This window comes from Lepus europaeus, chromosome 4, assembly GCF_033115175.1.
Source record: "Lepus europaeus isolate LE1 chromosome 4, mLepTim1.pri, whole genome shotgun sequence".
Lineage (NCBI taxonomy): Eukaryota > Metazoa > Chordata > Mammalia > Lagomorpha > Leporidae > Lepus > Lepus europaeus.
Genome location: NC_084830.1, coordinates 145,548,098 through 145,570,735, shown reverse-complemented (window position 1 = coordinate 145,570,735; position 22,638 = coordinate 145,548,098). Strand labels below are relative to the sequence as shown.

General features: G+C 51.8%; 1 protein-coding gene across 1 annotated transcript in view; it reads right to left on the bottom strand.

The window, feature by feature from the left end:
* The window catches only part of FSTL4 (follistatin like 4), a 347,488-nt gene extending 344,091 nt beyond the window's left edge, over window positions 1–3,397 (bottom strand). The window contains exon 1 of the mRNA XM_062189768.1: window positions 3,272–3,397. Coding sequence (XP_062045752.1) covers window positions 3,272–3,397 — 126 coding nt within the window. The remainder of the gene's footprint in view (window positions 1–3,271) is intronic.
* Between the last annotated feature and the right edge of the window lie 19,241 nt (window positions 3,398–22,638).

Sequence of the window (22,638 nt, the reverse complement as noted above, 5' to 3'; positions counted from 1 at the left end):
GTAATTGCTGTAATAACTTTAAAGACAAGTCCAATCTTATTAACGCATTCCAACATCTTTAAAAGTCTAAAGTACGGGGCTGGCGCTGTGGTGTAGCAGGTAAAGCCCCAGCCTGCAGTGCCAGCATCCCATATGGGCGCCGGTTCAAGTCCTGGCTGCTCCACTTCCAATCCAGCTCTCTGCTTTGGCCTGGGAAAGCACAGGAAGAAGGCCCAAGTCCTTGGGCCTCTGCACAAGCATGGGAGACCTGGAAGAAGCTCCTGGCTTCAGATTGGTGCAACTCCGGCCATTGCGGCCATTTGGGGAGTGAACCATCAGGAGGAAGACCTCTGTTTCTACCTTTCTGTACCTCTGCCTTCCAGATACATGAACAAACCCCATGGCCATTTGTGAAGTACTGGTCCCAGGAAGAACACACACACAGAAATACCTTACCATTTGGATCTGCAGACATTTTTTACTTCGTTACAGGTTTAGGAGATGCTTTTTGGGTTTTTCCCAGGAACTAAAACCGAGCACACTTCAAGGAGTTTACCATGGTGTGGCCCGTAAGCTATGGCTGTATCCACAGCTATAATGCAAAGAGGAAACTACATAGAAATTATGAGATGCAAAGACGACCTGGGATATTGGTCAAACACAAGCCTGCCTTGACCGCAGGCTCTCACAGATTGGCTGGGGAGACCGTTCATACTCCCACAAGAAATGCACCTGCTCTCTCAGAGTGTTGTCTGAATTTCACAGTACCAGAGTGACGTCATGACCAGCACTGAATGTTGCCTACGTAACAACCGGCTTTAAAACAGAGTGCGGCTCTACCTGCTCATGCAATTATCACACACTGTCAAGAAGAGAGCGATAAATAAGACTGGCTTCAGGGGCCCGTGTTTTGGACCAACAGGTTAAGCCACTGCTTGCAACACCAGACTCCCATGTAACTGTGCTGGCTTGAGTCGCAGCTGCTCCCCTTCATCCAGCTTCCTGCTAACGCACCTGGGGACGCAGCAGATGACGGCCCCAGTGCTTGAGCCCCTGGCTGTGGCTTGGCCCAGCCTTGGCTGTGGTGGCCATCCAGAGAGTGAACTAACAGACAGAAGGTTCTCCCTCTGCCTCTGCCTCTCCTTCTCCCTCTCCCTTTCTCTGTAACTTTGCCTTTCAAATAACTAAATAAATGAATCGAGAGAGAGAGAGAGAGGGAGAGGGAGAGAGAGACTGGCTTCATCCATATGTGAAAACAGAAGTGTAGGATTAAGAAGCAAAACAAGGGAACTCTGAGTTCAGAAAGCCACACCAAATGTCACCAACAGTGGCCAAAGGAAGATTCTAGGGGAAAGGAAAGAACCAGAGCTCCTTGGAGGAGGGGAAGACTCAGACATGGGGAGAGAAGGCACAGGGACCCTGGTGAGTAGGGGCACCTGGCTGGGGGAACGTGCATACGGTGTCATCAGGTCAGCAGAGAAATGGATTAAAATGAACATTCTGCTCCGGAGCTAAGCTTTCACTGGGGCGTGCTGTGCACAAGGCCCACGCACACAATCGCCACCTCCCTGGACCACCGATGCAAGCAGACTCCCCGAGTGGAAGTTAAAACACTGCAAAAACCAAAGCCGTGGCCGAAAACTACAATCGATGGGGCGGCTGTGCGTGCGTCCGAGCTTCTGCAGAGTCATCGCTCCGCTCTCCGGGAGCAGCACCATGGGTGGTGGGGGAAGAGGAGCAGCATAGCGGCCCCAGACACAGATGCCCCAGAATGAGCTTTCTGCTTGGTGGGCAGCCTATGGGGGCGTTAACCGCTACGATAAAAGGCCCCGGTTAATATTCATTTACCTTCAGTTTACCTCCAGCCAAATCTCACCTTAATTGGCTTGCCGTTTTTAATTGGAATGAGACATTGGGTTGATGCTGATGAGCCCCCACAGGAAGGAGAGTGATCCTATCTGCCTGTCTGCCTGGGTGCTTTGCTAGTACATATTTACCAACGCATTTGTAGGATGTAAGTGATCCCTGTGGTTGGTGTGCGGGTATGAGCACACGATGCCGACGTTCCCACGAGGGAGACACCGCTCTCCCCAGCGGGTTGGCTGCCAGACTCTGTCGAGCCAGCATTAAGTTGTGTCCTTCATGGATTTAGATGGGAGAGACGGTGCTTCTATGTAATCATCCGCTCACCACAAAGGCCAGCCACACCAACAGCAGCAGCAAAAGTGTGCCTGAAATTACTTCTGGAGCTCCCCGAGGACCGAGGAGAGCAGGTCTGGGACTGCATACCAATTAAGCAATAATGGAAGGAGACGGTGTCTTCTGATCAAACAGTGCATTAATCGTCCCGACATGCAGTGGATCCTCACTCGCTGTCTGCTACTGCTGACTTTTTGAGGTATTTTCTATTTCTCAATGCACAGGACAGGACGGGAGTGCAGAGAAAAGACGAGGGGTTGCTTCAAGGAAGCCAGGAGAATAGAAATACCCTGGGGAGGTCCCTGGCAAGAATTCACATCACTGCAGAGACAAAACCCCAGGGGTTGTTAATGACAGGGTGGGGGGAAGTCTCCATTTCTTCAGGTTGAGCAAGCACAAAGCCTCTGCTGCAGGGAGCCCACGTTCCCATGAACCCCGTTCGTGGCCCACCACCTAGCCCTGGGCCAGGGTGAAGATGACAAAGGCTCTTCAGGATGCAAGACCAGGGTTCACGAGGCAATTAGCAGTAGATCCACAGCCTCCAGGGAGGTGTCGGAACCAGTTTTCCGAGTTCTGCAGGAGCGTTTACATAGACCTAGCAGCCATTCATCATTCTTATCTGTTCATTAAAGCAGGGCCCCACAGGACCACTCTGCCAGTCCCCCGCTGCTCTGCCTCCCTTGTATCTGCATACCTGAAAGTCGTCCACTCCGCTCAAACATCTTATAATTAAAATACTTCATTAATTCACACGGGTGTGCTCCACCAATTAGTCTGCCTTCTCGGCGTTTTGTTAAATACACAGGGAGGCCATTCTCCAGAGGGTCTTTGTGGAAGGCTGACCACGTGGCCAGCGCTTGGTTTTGGAACACACGGTCAGCATCTGAGAGATTCTGGAGCCGTGGCTCAAGGCGTAATAGATACCTCCCATCCACACCGACTCAGTTCCTTCCTTCTGGCCCCCAAGAAAAGGGGAATCACAACTTCAATTCCCACTGCGCTCTAACTGGCCTAAACTGAAGGTGGAGGGGGAGAGACTAACACTGACATCGGACCAGCTTGCAATGTTGCATCAGCTGTTACGTGACTGTACCTCCGGCCAGGTCTCCTCCACGCCCACATTCAGGCCTCTGTGGGCTGCTGGATCCAGACGTCCCAGCACGGCCATGAGGGAGGCCCCGAGCAGTGCAAGACGCAGCCGAAAACTTCCCGGTTCCATTTTGCTGTGTCTGTTGAGACAACGACAAACAGTCAGAGCAAAGCATTGTCAAATGGACAGCGAGCCAGGGTGAGTCAGAACATGCACCCCGGCACCAGGCAGGCCTGAATTTAAATTGTGGCATCAGCCCTTCCATCCTACTCTGGAGAAGCAACATCACCTCCCAGCCTTGCTTTACTCATCTCTAAAATGGGGCCAATCACTCACACCTCACAGCACTGGATTGAAGGAGCCAGTACCAGACAGGAAGAACACTCCAGAATGCCACCTGCCATGAAGAAACCCCCTTGACACGCCGCCCACCACGACATCCACAAGAACAAACCAGGGCGAGACAGCCGGGTCACTGCTGCGTGGTACTGCACGCGCCTGCCTCAGTTTCCTGAGAAAGCATCGAGGTCCTGGCACACAGTCAGGGCTCACGAAACGCTGATGAGGAATCCTGACGGTCACGGCACCACAGCATGCCAGGGACAGAGCTTCACCACGGCATGGTCAGCTCCAGGATTCAGTTTCAGAACCGATCATTTTTATAGCAGGACCCAAGCATTTAACCACGGTGCGATTCCCACAGCCTGGAAGGGGACGGCTGAGGCCGTGGCCTGCTGGCCTGGAAAACAAGCAGCGGGGATTCAAGGCAGCCCAGGGAAGACAAGGATGAGGACATCACAGGGCAGCTGCACCGCAAACCTCAGCTCCCACCGTGGGCTCCGCACGGTGCCAAGGGAAGGAACACTCAGATCAGCCCACCGGTCCAATTAGCTGCACTTAAAAAAAAAAATGCCTCCATTGTGAATACACTGGCTATAATTTCAGCATTTCTGACTGTGAAACACAGCCAGACGGAACCCCTCACGCAGCGCCACAACTGTCACTCAACAAAGGGTCAGGACTCCAGGATTGGTGCACGCGCCATGCGATCTACTGCTTCATTCCACGTGGGCCACACTTCACCCTGAGTCATGGCTGAGGGATGAGAACACAGGCCAGCACCCCACGGGACCCTGCCCAGAGCAGGGCTGCAGCAGGTGTCCAAGAGATGTCCGGGTGCTCGAGGGACTCCCAGTCTGTCTAAGCACTGCACCCTGCCACCAGCCTGGAGGAGCCCTACCCTAATCAAAGAGGCAGAGGCCATCACCCAATCCCCAGTGTGGAACCAGGGCTGCCCAACACACTCCTGCTGCACGCCAGGCTCGCTCTGGCTGCCGTCCACACCCCAGCGAGATGCCTTTCTGCCTTCGCTCTCTATTTCCGGCTGGAGACAGAAGTGTCCACAGGGAGGAGAAGTCAGACTAGAAATTACGGGCATATAACACCGGCCGATGAAAAGGCAAGGTTACAAGGGGTGACTGTGTTTTAAGAGAAGGTGTCTCCTTATTTTAAAAAGAGTCCAGAGGCTCCTGCTCCGACATTTGTTTCTTCGATGGATCATCTTTGACACCTGTTAACGGAAGCTAAGCAGCTAGGCAGAGGCCGGTGGCCAGTGAATAGGACGTGAAGACCACAGCCTCGCCGCCGGCAGCACCCACTGCGCCCTTGGGGGAAGGGCGAGTGGGGCCCAGGAGTGCAGCTTCGGCCGCTGCCCCCCGAGAGGCCGGCAGTGCTCACAGCTGCCACCCAGCGCCATTCTCCTACTCCAGCCCTGTAGCTGGGGGTGTGTGAATTCCTACAGGGATGAGGAGGAGGAAGGGGAAAAAAAAATCAAGCAGAGAATCAAAACGTCTCTCCCATATTGCAACTGGTTTTTCTAAAAATAAACAGGTGACACCCTACTCTCCATAAATTATCTTCTTCTGAACACAAAGCCACGTTCCAGAGCCCACAGAAGGCAGCTACTAGGTCTTAGCAGTTTTTTTTTTTAAGATTTATTTTATTTATTTGAAAGGCAGAGTTACAGGGAAAGAGGGAGAAACACAAGATCTTCCACCTGCTGGTTCACTCCGCATCTAGCCACAACAGCCAGGGCTGCACGAGGTCAAAGCCAGGAGCCTCTTCTGTGTCTCCAATGCTTTCGCAGGTGCATCATCGGGGTGCTGGACTGGAAGCGGGGCAGCCAGGACATGAGCTGGCGTCCACATGGGATGCTAGCACTGCAGGTGGCCGCTGGACCTACTGCACCGCAACACCAGCCCAGGTTTTCACAGTCAGAGGAGGTGGGGAGGAGGCGGCTAGCCTTGCGGTTTAGATGCCCGTCAGGACTCCTGCGTCCCACGTCAGTGCCGGGGTTTGACACCCAGCTCCAGCTTCCTGCTAATACAGAGCCTAGCAGGCAGTGTGGTGCACCAGGAACTGAGCTCCTATCACCCATGTGGGAGACCTGGATTGGGTTCCTGGCTCCCACCTTCAGCAGGTGAATTAGTTCACTGGGGAGTGAACCAATGGGTAGAAGCACTCTCTGCCTCTCTCCCTCTCTGTCCCTCTGCCTCTCAAATTAGAAACAAAACAGCCATGGCCACTGAAGCTAGAACCAGAAAGATTCTGCTTCCCACCCCTTGTCATTTTCCCTGCGTATCCAGTACCAAACATTGCTCAAGGCGAAAACACTCACAGGGAAGTCTGTTCCTCTCGTTTTCAAGCCTCCTCACCCAAATAAACTAGAAACAGCCAGACAACCAAAATCCATTCCAAGCAACGTACAGATGCCAACTCCTGGAGTTAGAAAATAGACAAGATACAAAACTGTGCGTTCCATTTTCAATCTGCCTACTAATGGAAGACCAGTTACATATGGCGTTCTGTTATTAACGGCAAAACACCCAAATAAAATCCATTCATTGCCACTGTTGTCTTATGTCCTTCTACTGTTGAGTGATTGACAACTCTTGACATCTCCAGCAACATCCTAAAAATTGACATCTCAAGTTTTATGACAGCATGGTTCATAATAAAAGAATTAATACTGGGTGTAAATCAATTTTGATGATCTGTCTAATAACCAAGTAGAGACTAGCGGGTTCTCACTTCCACGGTGATTGCTAGGTGTCAGGCTACTGTTCTAAATGCTTTACAGGCATTAACTCCTAATCCTGTGCTTCTACTCCTTGCAGAGGGCAATGACTATTCCTAGTCAGATGGCAGAGGCAACAGGGTCATAGAGAGGTTAAGCACCTGTCAAAGGCACGTGGCAAATGAATGGCAGAGCTGGGATTCCAGCGAGGCAGGGGGCCCCCAGGTCTACACACTTAATCCGCGTCTTGGCATCTTGCGTTTCTTCTCAACACTTAGCAGCGCTTCATTTTGCTCAACAGTTCTTTGCCATAGAATGGGGGCCCCTGGGGACCAGAGTCTCTCCTTTTCTCTGAAAACCTTCAGGACCTGCCATCCTTCACTGATGACCCCAACCAAGGCCAAGACACAGAGCAGGGGGTCAGAGTCAAGCTGCTCACGCTCTGGAACGGCAGCCCAGGGTGGGGCCCAGGCAACTGTGCAGCAACAGACACCTGGGGGAGTGAGTCCATTAACACACCCAAGACGTCTCAAGTTCAAACTGCTTTTGGATAGAGGGGCGGAGAAGGCTCTTCCATCACCAAGCTGGGGAGAGGGGCTGCTGTCAGGGAAAGCGTAAACCTGTTTCCACCCTAGAGCTCCCTTTGAGATCAATTTAGGTTTAGAAGCATCATCCAACCCTCACTAAATCCTAAGCAGTCACAGATCCACCCAGGACCACCTTTTCCTCCCAAGGACTCCAGGTGCAACCTTTGATGTTTACGACCGATGATCTTCAAGAGTGGGGGCTTTGCCTGCTGCCTCTGTGGTTCCCACCTGAGTCAGGAGGATCAGGTGCAGCTCAGGTGCAGAAGTTCATTGACGGTTTGAGGCCACGTCGGCAGCCAGACCCAGACTAAAATCCTAGCCTCCTGCCGTAGGCAAGGTTTGGTTTTCTTACACGGCTGCGAACGTGCACACACCGTGTCAGCCGACATCGTCTGTCGAGCCCCGTGGCTTTTGTCAGCGCTGGTGGAGCCGCCAGCAGATTGCCCACCCTCTTCATGAAATCCACAAGATTTTCGGGTGTTACAAAATCAGCTGACATCTGTGCTTTTTATTTATACTTAAAATCATAGACTACAAATTAGTATGATGTAGCATTCTACACACGGCCTTGTTTTTCAAAGAAAGTTGGAAATGTGTGATGTAGGAATGCAAATTGCTCAGGAGCTAAAGGTGTTAATATTCCAAAATGTGCACCACGCAGAGCACGCACACCAGCTTGCCTACCGAGCACGGTAAGAGGCAAGGAGTTTAACACAAACCTCTGTTTGCTGTGCCAGGCCTGTGGGCAGGAGTGGAAATTCTAACCCAGAGAGCTTTGGGGACAGTGTTGCCCCTGTTCTCTCTGTCTATCTCTCGGAGAACACGGCAACTTTGCCACAACAGCTAGGACGGAGTAACCGCACGGAGATGGCTCCTCTTATGGAGAACAGGACCAGAAGTTCAAAGACTCTTTGGGAGAACTGAGCAAAGCAGGAGCCTCGAAGGGGAGAGCAGTAAGGCGAGTGACCCTGAGGCGGCTGCATTTCCACCCTTCCTTTCAGGAAAAGTCTCAGCCCTAGCGGATCGCCGCAGGTGTGCTGCCCCGTGCACGCGGCAGGCAGGCCCTGCACAGAGCCCTCCTCCACGTGGCTGCCCAAGGTTAAGAGAGGGAAGCAGCCGATCAGCCCCAACCCCGACCCCAAGGCTGTCAGCCAGGTAACTCCTTCTGAAAGCCTCAGACCCTGCTTTGTATTTGCGAATGTTTTACGAACAAAGAAAAGGGTTCAAATTTCCCAAGCCAGTTCCAAAAACACAAACCCAGGGAAGTTGAGCATGGAAGCATTTCAGTCTGATCTTGGGAGAAACCATAAGGAAGTTGGGTGTCAATTTCTATTAGCGATCTACTCTGTATTTCTATTCAATAAGTGAGAGTTATTCTATTGCCATGTTCACATGCCCACGTGTGACTTCCCTAACCCTTGCCTTGCCACCTTGAGGTTATAGCTCTTAAGCACCGGGTTCTGTGTCAGCGGGCATCTCATGCCTTGTGCCATGTGTGAAGAAACACAATGAAACAAGTGCTCTTGAAACAAGATGCCATGTCATCAAGGCAGGAACATCTGCCCAGCCGCACACAAGCAAGACAAGAAGGCGGGTTTTGCTGAGAATACCCAAAAACACAAGTTAGGAATTAAGGGAGGGTTTTTGTTTTGTTTTTTTAATCTTGACTGTTCAACGCCAGTCTCCGAAATTAAGTGTTAAGTCCAACAAAAGATCACATGAGGTCCCTTAAAAAAAAAAAAAAAATCAAAACTCCTGCAGCTCTCAGTGGAATCCTGAATGGATGGAAGGTGGGCAGGAGGCAGGAGATCCGACCCCCACCACCACCGCCTCCAGGGCACAGCCACAGGGCACAAGTTCTCCCTATGGAATATAAGAGCCTTTCCAGAACCCACACACCGAAGGAGGACCACAGAATTCTAAAAGGAAAGGCGCTGGGGTAGTTTCCACCTTAACACACGACACCAAAGCCGTCTGGTTTCTTCTGTGACCTGTAGCCCAGTCCCAAGGCTTGGGAGACAATGGGGTCTTTATTCCCAGGGTGGGAGAAAGAAAGCCCACCTGCCCCCAGCTATGGCGGGAGTGGTCAGACGACACGCGAACGCGACACGTGCAGGCAGACAGGAAGCAGACTCGACCTGCCCGCCATCACCCCCGGCGTGGGGCCCCGGGGCCTGTGTCACAGAAACCACACTGCCACTCCACTGACCAGGGCTTCCCCGGGAACCCCTCTTCACCCCCAGCCCCACCAGGCCCTGGGCTTGCCATGGGGAAACTGGTCCACCGCGGGACTGGCCCACCTCTTACTTCCTCTAAACCAGCCTTAAACAGCTCGGAACCTTGGAGCCAAGTCATGCCCGCCGCCTCGCCCCCGCATCCCGCACCGATCGTGCCGTGGGCCGTGACCTCGCCACTTCCCGCTAAAATCCTGGCCCGCAGACCGCCAGCGGACGCGTGCACGCCGGGCCCTGGGGCGCTCTGGCCAGTAGCCGGCAGGTGCGGGCGCTGTTCTCCCGCCACGGGAAAGCTCGGCGGAAGCGACACCTAGAGGGGAGCGCGGGGCCCGCAGCACGGGGCCGGCGCCGGGAGCGAAGTCGGCTGGACAGCGCCCGGGACCGCTCAGCGCGGCGGCTGGGCTCCGGGAACGTGCGGGAGGCGACGCGCTGCGCGGGACGCTCGCCCGGACCAGCACCTGCCAGCCACCGTCCGCTTCCCTCGGGCCTCGGCTCCCTGGACACTGGGAGCTCCGAAGTCCTCAGGTGGTAGGGCCCGGGGAACCTGCGAGGGGCACCGCCGGGTCAGCGGGTCAGCTTGTCCCTAAACTGCAGGCGACACGCGCCCGTGGCGGAGTGCCCTGCCCGCGATGTCCGGGTACCCCCAAAACTTGGAACGGCTGTTTTCCTTCTGCGGGCGCACAGCGGGGCGGAGACCACCCACAGCCCAAGCTCTCTTTGGACCGAGCCTCAGCACGACCGTCCCCGGAGCACTGGGCTCCGCCGAGACTCCCCGGGGGGGTGACCCTGGCCGGCATAAAGAGGGCCACGGGCTGCCCGAGTCCGGGTTGCGCCCGATTCTCTCCCCTCCAGCCTCCTCCGCGGCCAGCCTCCGTAGCCAGGGCCCGGCGAGGCGCAGCGCGCCCTTCGGGCTGCAGCAAGGAGACGCAAGTTTCCCCGCAAAGCCGGGGACAGCAGGTGCCCAGGACGCCCGCCTCGCGCCCCAACCCGCAGCCAAGGGCATGGGTCCGAGCCCGGGTGCCTTCGCTCCCCTGGCTCCGCTGACGCCGCTGGGGATAAGGAGCCCAAGAGAGGAGCCTGTGGGGTCTCCGAGGCGGGCACGAGCCGCGGGCTCGGCCCGAGCGGTTCTGCGTGGCACCCCGCGCGCCTGCGGGATCACTCCGGTCCCCGCCGCAGACCTCAGCCACGAACCGCGGCGCCTCAGCCTCTACCTCGACTCCGAGCCCCGGCCGGGGGAGTCGTGCGGAACCCCAGCCCCGTGGTCCCGCGCCTGGCAAACTTGGCACTCCCGCCACGGGTAGTGAGGGCGGGCGGGCGAGCGAGCGCCCGCGCCGGGCCCTGCAGCGAGACGCGGAGCTGCGGGCAGCGGGACCCCGGCGGAGCGCCGCGGGACGCGCTGGCGGCGGCGGCGGCGGCTCGGCTCCCTCCCCGCGCCCGCTCCGGAGCTGCGCCCGCTCACCTGAGGCGGCCGGGGCCGACGAGAAGACCAGGTGGCCGGACTCAAGCGTGCGGGAGGAAGCGCCCCGCGGAGACGGCGGCAACCCGGCCCCGCGTCCTTCGGTCGGCCCGGCGGGCTGTCGGCGGGTCCAGGGCGCGCGGGAAGCTGCCGAGGCTCTGGCTGCCTGCGCCGCCGCTGCCCGCTGCTGTGCCACCGCCGCCGCCGCTGCCCTATTTCAGCCGCCGGGACCGGAGCCCGTGACGTCACCCTCCGGGCCCCGCCTGCCCAATCGCCGCCACCTGTGCGCGCCGCCCGCCCGCCTGCGGGTCAGATCCGCGCGGCGCCCGTGGCAGGTACGCGGAGCGGCCGGGCGCGCACGCGGGGCTCCAGGACTCTGAGCGCGCTGGGGCCACCTCTGGCCGGCCTCGGGGAGACGATCAGGGCCGTTTTTGACCCTGGACTCGCGTGAGCTCCGCTGCAGCACCCGCGTCCCCCCTCCCGCGTACTCCCCCCACTTCCTCTCTGCTTCCCCCTCCAGGCTCCTTCCCAGGCCGGCCCCCAAGGCCGCGCTCTCAAGGTGCACAACTCCCCGATCAGGGGCCAGGGCCTGGGCTATGGCCTGAGCTATCTCCGGAGGCACTGGGGCACAGTTCCCTCGGTGGAGAGCCAACAGCCTGAGAAAGAGCAAAGTTTTAGTTCTCTTCTTAATCGGCGCTCCCCCAGCCACAGAATCTGAGCAGATCCTGCGATACAGGACAGCTGCCCGGCGGTATTTGCCTGGCCTGACAGAGCTGGGGCCAAGGTCCCCTCTGTTCGGTAACATAGGACATGCCTGCGCTGGCCGCCGCCCACAGTCTCACCCCCAGACTGTGCTGGAAACACCTCCAGGACAGCTCTGGCTCCCTGGGTGCTGGTGCTGCAGCCTTGGCGTGGCCTCACACCCAGAAGGCAGGCCCTGTCCAGGCCAGCGGGCAGGAGCTGACGGCCTGCCTTCTGCTCTGTGGGTCCCAGGTGACCCCCCTGCTGTGGGGGACCACTCCAGAGCTTTGTGAGCTCCCCTGGCCTGGAGGAGGCGGCAGCAGAGATTTCTGAAGATGAGATTAGTAAAAGAGCAGGAAGACAAGGCAGACAGGCACGGAGGGTCAGCAGGTTTCCTTCAGCTCGGCTGCTTGCTGGGATCGGACCGTGCATCCCTCCGAGCTCTGCCACACGCACCAGCTTCCCTGTCTGTCCACGAGGGCTGACGTCCCAAGGGCAAACCACGACTTGTGCTCGGAAGGGTAGAGGCCAGCCCATCCTCAGAGTGCCTGCCGCACGCTCTCCCAGATGTGGCCGCCCAGGACTGCGCCTCGGAGGCTGGCGCAGGCCCGATCCTCTGCAGCTGTACTGGGGAAGCAGGCACTTTCCATCCCGGGAAACAGAGAAGAGAGGTTGGGCAGGGAAGTTGGGGGTGTGCCGTGCCTCCCCCTGGAATTTTACTGCATGCCTGTGGTCAAGTCGGAGCCCCCTACCCACCGCAGGGGGGCTGGGTTCAGCTCTGCTCCCAGAGGCACTGGGAACAGCAGATTTCTGTTCTTAGCTCAGGGCACAAAGTCCCTGAGTCAACCTAGTGGCCTTATTCCATGGCAAAAGCAAGGCTCTGGTGTGTGGGTTTAACTGGGTTTTTTGATAACTCAAGGTCATATGTAAGTCGGGGTCTGTGGGCTGACCAGGATCAGAAAGGGGTGTGTTTAAGGCAGAGAACAGGCTCCAGACTTCTTCAAGCTTCCCAAAGAGGGTGAATGTGATTGCTGCTAACCAGATAACACCCCTTAGAGATGAGGCTGACATCTGGAGGGAGCTACTGAATTAAAAGTCACCTTGGAATAAAAAGGTGACGTGTGAATGACGAAGTGGAACAAGCCTCCAGGACGTGGCATCAGGAGACCGTGACGCCTCCTGGAGCCACTCAGCCCCATCGCCTTCCCAGGCAACTGTTGGCTTCATAGTGCAGCCCCACTGAAGAGCAGGCTGGATTTCACAGGGAGAACTTCAGAATCTTCCTGAAACTTGTTTCAGGACTTGCCAGCATGCTGGTTCTCAGGATTCTTAGAAAAAAAAATTTTTTCAAATTTCACACAATGCAGTACATTTGGAATGAGGGTGCTAAAAGGGATGCTAAGTTCAGATCGCTGCCCCTAGCCTCACTCTAAATTGTTGGTGCCTGGATCAGCCAGAGGGACTCAGAGAAACACACAACAGGAACTTGTTAACATACTTTTAAAAGACGAGCAAGTCTCAACTTCCCACTTTTCCAGATTTAAACCTCTCTTTCTATTTCTACTCATCAAAAACACAACCATGTGATGAAAAATGTCATTTATGATTGCAGTTGCACACATCTGGGTACCAGAAATAGCCCCAGGGCCGTGGGGCCAGAAGCCAACCAGGCACATCCTGAGATTCCACCCACAGTGTCCCCATCATTGGTTGGGGCTCAGGTTTTCCAGGGAGACCCTCACTGGCCTTGTCAGTGCCCAGGAATACAAAGAATCTTCAAAAGATCACAGAAAAAGCAAACAACTTGCATGGACCTGAATTTTTTGCACCCAAACAATCAACTATTATTTCCATTTTTCAATGAATTTTTGAATTCCCTTCATATCAGACGAGAAAGTCATGTGGGAAGACAAGAAAAGGCAGGAAAAGCTTCCTTGCCGGATATAACCTAACATTGTGCTCTCTGTCTCCAAAATGTCTGTGTAGGTCTTCAAAGAAAACCATGCAGTGCACCGAAGATGCTGCCTTGGCTTAGGAGAGTCCCAGCTGGACAGCATAAGGACTGGGCCCATCTCTTGTCTCTGTACCCGGTAAGCCCAGTGAGCTGGAATCAGTCCCGTCCTTTCTGGATTTTGTTTCTGCCTCTCAGGTGTGCCCCTCGGTCTAATACTAACGCCGACTTTTTCAATGATTCGCTGATGGACCCAAGACGTTAAGGGAATCCTAGAAAGACTGTACATAAGGTTTACAGAAAACATTAGATCATGAATCTCATAAGCGAAGCTTAAAACTTTAAAACCACACTCAGAAATAATTGTTTTCCACTTGGATTTATGGAGAAAAGCAGTGAGCCTGCAGATAAGTAAGGTATTCATTCAAGAGGTAAGTGTGAGTGCGGAGCATTTTCAAGGTAGCGAGAAAGAGGTTTTGAGTAGGAATTTGAATGCAGACGTTGGGACAAACGAGCAGATCCGGGGATGGACAGGGAGTCGTGCATGATGGCAGGGAGGGAGATGAGCATACACCCTCACCTTGGCATTGTCCCGGAGACCACAGTCCCAGCAGCCTCCCAAGGGCTACCTCCATAGCAGGCAGAAAGAAAGCCCAGCTGAGCCAAGATTTCCACACCCACAGTGCAGAATTTGGGGATGCTAAGGATCTGCTCCAGGTCACAGAGAATCACATCTTCTTGAGCAGAAGGGACAGGAGGGCTGAAACAGAGCCCACAGTAGGGCAGCCAAAGGAGGGCTGCCTCCTCGGTACACAGACTGTCATGACAAAGCACTCCATGTCATGTACGTAGCATGGCGATCTTGAAGAGGGATCACCCAGAGAGGTGAGCTCTTTGTGCAGGGAGTTTGCTTTGTTGGGAAATGAGGGTACTTCAAAATGTTCATGGAGAAAAGGCATCAAAAAACAAGTCTATTCTGATGCAAAACCACTGTGAAATCCACGCATAGGTCCTTCAGAGCATGGATTTGCCATGCACTTTTCTGAAGACCCCTGGTCTGTGTTCCATTCACACAGATATACAAAATCATGGTGGACCTTCTTGAGTCTACCAGACTCAAGACAGCCATGCAAGATGCGGATGACCAGCTGGTACTAGACTCGGCTCAGGCCTGTGCCCCGACCCCCTGCCCGGGGCCTTGACCACCTGCCCTGCTTCCTGGCCAGAACAGCTCTATCCATGCTGTTGAGCAGTCTCAAAGCGAAGCCCCCTTGGCTGCTGCTGCCACTAACACAGACCAAGAAGGAATCCACGTGACACCAGCTGACAAAGGTCAAAGGTCCCATGACACCTGTGTGCCCTGCCTCCTGGACATGTGGGGGGGAGTTCATGACCTGAGAGCCAGACTTGGGCCAGTGGGAGATGGGGTGCAGGAGGCTGCCAGCTGACCAAGTCCCCTTTCCTCTCTGGATGCTCTGACCTGGGCACAGTGCCCCAGCCCCCTGTCCTCTCTGCACTTCCTTGGAGACCGAACACGCAGCTACGCTTGCGACAGGACTGCAGCCTGCTCTGCCAGTGTGCTTGTCCCTCCCTGCCCCGGCTTCCCTGGCCTACACTCCTGCTCCACAAAGTACAAGCCAGAACATGTGCGCTTTCCCCCCGGGTTCTGTCTTCTAGAGAATCCAGGCTGCGAGACACCTGGAGGTCAGAGGGACGGCTGGTTTCAAGACAGCAGATGACAGAGGTCTCTCTGAGGCAGAGCTCAGAGCCTAGACTTGAACAGGTGACAGGTGGAGGCACCAGCAGATGTAGCAGGAAGAGCGTTCGGGCACAAAGAACGTGGTAGAGGGACTGCCTGGATCTGATCCGGGCCAATGGGGCTACGTGGAAGAGCCAGGCAGACAGTTGCAGAAGGCAGAAGGGTGAGCAGGCTTCAGGTCCCGCTGGGCCCTGGAGGCTGCCGTAAGTGTGGACTTGAGATCTGATTTTACGTGTAACGGGAGCCCCCGGGGTCCGAACAGGAGAACAACACGATCTGCTGTGTGTTTTCAACAGATCCCTCTGGCTGCTTGGTGGAAATCAGGCCAAGTAGAAGGGAGAGGGCCCAGTGGCAAGAGTGAGAGCAGGCAGAGGGCAGGGAAGACCAGCCGTTCAGCTGTTCAGAGGCCCCGAGTCACGTCTGAGCGATTATCACCATCCCTGCCGTCAAACCAGCGCCTGATGTGTGCTGATTGCCACCCACGTGCAGGGCACCAGTCCTAGCACTCGCTGGGTCCTGACTCATGCCATCCTCACAGCTCTATAAGATCCCCATCTTATGAATTAAGCTTATCTAAGGCAATTTGGCTGGCAAACGGCAAAGCTAGGATTCCACTCAGAGCCCGACCCCGTAATCACTATGTGATTTGGTACCCGTTACCCAGGGTGTATGTGGGCCAGGCAGCCAGTGCCTACCTCAGCATGCGTGTCCTGCAGACAGGTGCTTGGGGACCCTGACATTCTGAACCTATCTGTGTGTTCCCTTCATCGTCCTCACCAGGAACTCCTGCCGAATCAAATCAAAACCACACATGCAGTCCTGAAGACCACGGCGGACATCGCCCTCCTCTTCTCTGCCTACCGAATGTCAATTCCTTTCAGGCGTCTAAGCTCCAAAATGGACTCAGCCATCATGGAGCCCCATGCCGAGAAGTGAGCAGGTCAGCCAGTTCTGGCCAAGGAGAGGGGAGAGGCCAGCAGAGGAGATGAACAGAGGCACAGGGAGAAGGGGAAGTCAGCTCTGCCCTCTTGGTACTGTCAGTAACTGCAGGCAACCACAAGATCCACGACCACCTACGTGTGGCCCTCAGAGCGGCCGAGCTGTTCCACAGGGGTAGGACGGACAGGCAAGGGGAAGAACCAGGCCCTGAAGAGCTGCCGAAATGACCAACTCAGCAGCTCCTGTAGCTGGAGATCTCAGTTTCCCTTCCTACGTAAGTCAGCTGCCTTAGGGATTTCCTTTACTGCAAGTGGAACACACACCCAACAAGCAAGAAGCCAACATGTCAATAAAAGCCTGCCGCATTGTTAGACTGGCTGCAGACAGAGCACGGGGGGCGGGCACGAGGAACGCTGACCTCATCTCCGCTTCTTCTGCCAAGATCTCCACGCTAGTCCAAGAGTAAGGTCTCCACTGCCACCAGGCGCTCAGACGGACGGCAGTCTCCCGTGACGGAGCACGGGCAGTCCACGGCCACTCCGCCCCGAACGCGCCCCATCTCGGCTGGTCTCGGGAGCTGGGCAGGGTCAGGCCTGGTCGCTCCTTGGATGGCAGCCTGTGAGGTTAGCCAGCACCCTCCATTCCTCACTGCTCTGGAGACAAAAGACGGCGGCGCATCGCAAGTGACAAGAACAGGACGCTTTGAGGCTGACAGATGCGTGCTCACACGTCCACATTGCCAGCCATATGTGACTTGCAAATGCCTTTCACTACAACCCTCCTCAAAACAGTTTAAAATAGTTTTGCCATTTTGGTGTAGCGTGTGACGAGGAGTGATTTGCAATTTTAAGCAAATTATTTCAGAGAACCATGTTAAATATTGTCTTTCTAAAGTTTGCTTTGATGCCATCATTAACAATATTTCTAATATACAGTTGATACTGACAAGCTTCATTTTGAGTCCTTTGACAACACATACATAATAGTTAATTTTTATTGTGTTATATGAAAGCAAGCCTAATTTCCTGAAAGACATACTAAAAATGATAAGTGATATCTAGTTTGGGAACTGAATATACACTAAAAAGTATCTGAACGTTTAACTCCTTGAGACAGGATCAAGTATGGCAAAACTGTCTCCCAGGAAATGATGTGTGGAATTCTGGAATTTTATGCTTAAAGACACTGCTGTTTCATTTTTACATATCAGTGTTTTCCTTAAACATTACAGAATGGAGAAGATTTCAGGCCACTATTGGCAAGGCCTCTGCAAATAACACGTTGTAGGTGTGGCTGGAGCCTTTATTCTCGACAAATGGGAAGCCAAACTGGGTATAATTATCACCCTATTTTCTCTTTCTGACACTGTGTTTGAAGCACGAAAGACATCTTGATGTTCTATAGAAGGATTTTTATTAGATGAATGCAATTTGCAGATTGGGGAAGGTAATTTTGAAGCAGAATTATAGACTTACCATTTTTTGCTCCTAATTATCTTGTATTTCATCACTGGGTTCCTTATGTTTCTAGTCTTTAAACACAGTCTATTACAGGCACAAATCAAACATATATGGCTGAGAAGACAAACAATTAAAAACTTCAACAGCCTCAGGCATCCCCTAAGTCACTGCTGTTCAGCCCAGAGATGAACCGGGGACAGGAGCCAGGCGTGTCCTCGGCTGACCTCCCCCGAGCGCCACACACTCTGTCATTCACCAACAGCCTCTCGGTCTTCGATGACAAGAGGAAACAAGTCTAATAACATCACCTACTGATTTTCTGATTAAGCGCTTTATTTTGAAATAATTATAGATTCATAAGCAATTACAAGACATAAAGCCAAAGGGCCCTGTGTGCCCTTCTCCCAGCCTCCTCCAGTGGTGACGTCCCACTCATGGCACAGTGTCACAGCCAGGCCACTGAGCCCGTCCAGACAGAACTCTCCCTCCTGGGCCCTTCCATGGCCACACTCACCTCTTCCCTAATCCCTAGCAACTGCTGATCTTGTCTTATTTCTAGAATTCCTCGTCATTTCCAGAATGTCCTATAAAAGGAGCCATGCAATGTGTAACCTTTCGAGAATGGACTTTTCTTCACACAGTGCAGCCACCCAGAGCTAGCTCCCAGGGGTTTTACGCAGCAGGGTTTGCTCCCTTGTAGGACTGAGTAGTATTCCGCAGGATGGAAAGACCATATTTGGTTAACCACCCAGGCTGTTTTCATTTTTCTGGCTACTATGAATAACGTTACTGTAAACATGTGTGCACAGGTTTTCGTATGAACAGAAGTTTTTGTTTCTCTGGGATAAATGCCCACAAGTGCAGTTGCAGGCTTGTAGAATATTGTTTCTACCACACGTTTGATGTTCCCACCAGCAATGTCCGGCTGCTTCCATTTCTCTGCATATTGCCCAATTTTGTACTGCCATTTTTTAAAATGTCAATTTTTATTTGTTTGAAGGGTAGAGTAACAGACACAAAGAGAGAGAGATAGAGAAAGAGATCTTCCACCCACTGGTTCACTCTCCAAATGCCAACAACCACCAGACCTGGGCTAGACCAAAGCCAGGAACCAGGAACTCCATTCACACCTCCTACAGAGGAACCCAAGTACTTGGGCTAGCATCTGTTGCCTCCCAGGTGCATTGACAGGAAGTTGGATCAGAAACCTAGAGCAGCCAGGACTTGAACCCAGCACCATGATATGGAATGTGGGCATCGAAGTGGCAGTTTAACCCACTGCACAACACTCACCCCATGTCACTATGTTTCATTTCAGCCTTTCTGGTAAGTATGCAGTAATATCTTGCTGTGGCTTTAATATGCATCTCCCTAACAGCTGATGATGTTGAGCATGGTTTCCTCTGGAATTTGTCATCTGTGCATCTTCTTTGGTGAAGCAGGTTTCCTTCTCTTTTGGCCGCTTTCTAATTGGGTTATGTTTATTTAACTGTTTATTTAACAGTTTATTTAACTGTTTAGTATTTTTAAAGATTCACTCTTATGTGAAGGGCAAAGTGAGAAGAGATATTCTATCCACTTGTTCATTGCCCAAATATCTCCAAATGCCAGAGCTGGTCCAACCCAAAGCCAGGGGCTTGGAACTCCATCCTGCAGTCAGGAGCCCACATGGGTGCAGGGGCCCAAGAACTTGGACCATCTTCTGCTGCCTTCCCAGGCGCATTCACAGGGAGATGGATCAGAGGCAGAGTAGCCAAAATCAAATCTACGGTCCGATATGGGATGCTGGCATTCCAAGCAGCAGCCCGACCCACTGCCCTCCTCCATATAAAATTTACAATGATCTTGTCTACATCTACAAAAATACTCTGCTTTGGTTTTAGTAACAGTTACGTTAAACCTGTATATCAGCTTGGGGAGAATGGACATTATGTTGAGCAAATCTGTGCATTTATTTCAGTTTTTTGTTTCTATGACCAGCTGTTTCTCAGTTTTTTCATTTATTCCTCATGTTACATCATTCTTATTATATGTTGCTGAATTCTCTGACAATATTTTGTTAAGAATTTTTACTCAGGAAGAACATCTGGTTTGGGTATCAGGGTAATACCAGCTTTGTGCAGTGAACAGGACATGGTCCCTGTTCCCTTTTCTGGAAGAGACTGTGGAGAATTGGTATTAATTCCTTAAATATTTGATACAATTCTCCAGAGAAATCGATTGAGATACATATTTCCTTTTGATGACATTCTTAATTATTAATTCAATTTCCTTAATAGTTGCAGGACTATTTAAATTATGTATGTACTACTGGGGGAGCTGATCGTATCTGTACAGAGCTGTCGTTACTATTACCTTGTTCTCCACCTGATGTCTGCAGGGTCTGTAGTGATAACTCATTTCACACCTGACACAGACAATTTGTGACTTCGGCCTTCTTTGTCATTCTTGCTAGAGGTTTGTCAGTTTTATTGATCTTTTTCCAAGAAACATCTCCTTGTCTTTTAATTTTCCCATTTTATTTTAATTTTTTTTATTTTTTATTTTTTAAAATTTTTTATTTAGTAAAAATAAATTTCCAACGTACAGTTTACGGATCACAATGGCTTCCCCCCCACCACAATTTCCCTCCCCCTCACACCCCTCCCATCTCCCGCCCCCTCTCCCATTCCATTCACATCAAGATCCATTTTCAATTATCTTTATATACAGAAGATTGATTTAGTATACATTAAGTAAAGATTTCATCAGTTTGGACCCACACAGAAACACAAAGTGTAGAATACTGTTTCAGTACTAGTTATAGCATTACTTCACATTGGACCCTAATTTAAGGACAGATCCTACATGAGAAGTAAGTACACAGTGACTCCTGTTGTTGACTTAACAATTTGACACTCTTGTTTATGGCATCAGTAGTCATGAATTTTTCTTCATGATTTCCTTCCTTCTTGCTTTGCATTTATTTTGCTGTTCTTCTTGTAGGCTAATGATTTGTGAGCTTAGATAATGTAAGACTTTTTCTCTTTTCTAAGGTATGTGGTATAGCTATAAATTCCCCTCTAAGCCCTGATTCAATTACACCTCACAGATTTCAATATGCTTTCTTTTCATTTTTACTCAGCTTAACGTGTTTTTTAAATTTCTCGTGACACTCCCTCTTTGACCTAAATATTACGTGTTATATAATATATATTACATAATATATATTATACACATTCATGCATATATTATACATATATAATGTATATATGCATGAATGTGTATATACATATCTAAAATTTATTACCATCTATTTGTTTCATAGTTTTACAAATTTAAATAAAATACTGGAATGTTACCTCTTCTTACCTTCCTGTTTATAACAAAACTGTCTTAAATATATTTAGACCGATATAGAACATGATGAAAATTTTCATTTCAAACATCAGACATCCTTTAGAAAACTCAAGAGAAGAACTTTCATTGTATTACCCACATTTCTGCTTACTATGTACTTTCTTCCCAATGTTCCAAGGTTATTTTTTCAAATGATTCCTTTCTTTTTAGAAAATTTCCTTTCAACACTCTTGTAGGGTAGCCCTGCTGGAGATACAGTCTTGTAGTTTTCCCTTTCTTGGTAATGTCTGATTTATCCCTCGGTGCCTGAAAGACGTCTCCCCTGGACACAGGATGCTGGGTTGACAGTGCTTCTCTTCGGCGGCCAAAGTTGCGCCACCTCCTTCTGCCCACCCCAGGGTTGTGGGAAGTCCTCTGCCCTTCAAGTTGTTCTCACCACCTGCACTGTCACTTCTCCTTTGTTGCTCTAAAGGTTTTCAACTTGTCTTCCATGTTTCGAAATGTGATTGTGATTTACCTTGGTGTAGGTTTACTGGGATTCACCCTCTGCAGAGGTCCCTAGCTTCCTTGACTTCAGGGCTGGAATCTCTGGCCACACTTGGGAAGTTTGTAGTCATTATTTCTTTTCGTTCTTTCCCAGCCCTGCCTTCTTTTGCTCTCCTTCCCGGACCCTGCTAACACAAGGGCCCAGGGGGCCCAGGACCCTGCCATCCATCACTCCATCCATTTTCTCTTTTCTGTTCAGATTGGGAAATACACTGCTCTCTGTTCAAGCTCACTAACCACTTCCCCTGTTCCCGCCATCGGCTATGGAGCTCACCATTAATTGTTTTTTTTAATTTCAGTTACTTTTCAGCTGTAAGGTTTTCATTTGTGTATTTCTATTAGCTTTTTGTTACTTTAACTACATAGCTGAGAGGAGCTACTTAGGATGAAAGAAGGTTTATTTCAGTTTATCGTTTTGCAGGTCCATAGGCCAAGACTGGGCAGGCCCATTGGTCCAGGCATCTAGGGAGGCTGGAAGACGGTGGTGGACAATCACATGAGGAGCCAGGGAGCAGACAGACCCAGCGAGCACTCTCCTTACATCACACACACACACACACACACAAGTAGCTTCCTCCTAGTCACCTAATCCAATACAATGCTTTCCCAAAGGCCCCACCTTCAAACACCATGAAGCGGACCAAGCCTCCACCCTCAGTCCATCAGCATTAACACCAAACCAGGAATCACTAAGATTCTGAAGTTTGCACATCTGCATGAACTGGGGGACTCCAGTCCCATCAAATCCCTGACGTTCTTCTTGATGTCTTCTATTTCTTCGTTGAAACTTTCTATATTTCTCACTTAACTTCAACTAAGTTTGTAATTGCTTACTGAAACATTTGTATGATGCTTTAAATCCTATCAGATAATTCAAACCACTTTGTCATCTCAGTGTGGGCATCCAATGGTTATATTTTTAATTATATGAGATCTTCCCATGTTTGTATGATTAATGATTTTTGAAAGAAGCTTGGACATTTTGAATGTTATGTACCGAGACTGTGGATCTTGTTAAACTTTCTGTTCTAGGCAGCTTCCTCTGACAGTGGTCTAAGAGGAGGCTAGGAGGAGGGGTGCCATCTGTTCCTGCCAAGTGGGCACGGAACTCCACGCCCAGGCTCAGCTGCCATTGACATTGTGGGAAAGCTGGATGCAGTGGGGGCTCCATCTCCCCATCAGGCCCCTACTGACCCCACAGTGCATTGGGGGTGGCTGTCACAGAGGTGGAGGTAGGGGTGGCTCCATCATGGAGGTGGGGGTGGGGGTGGCTCCGTCACAG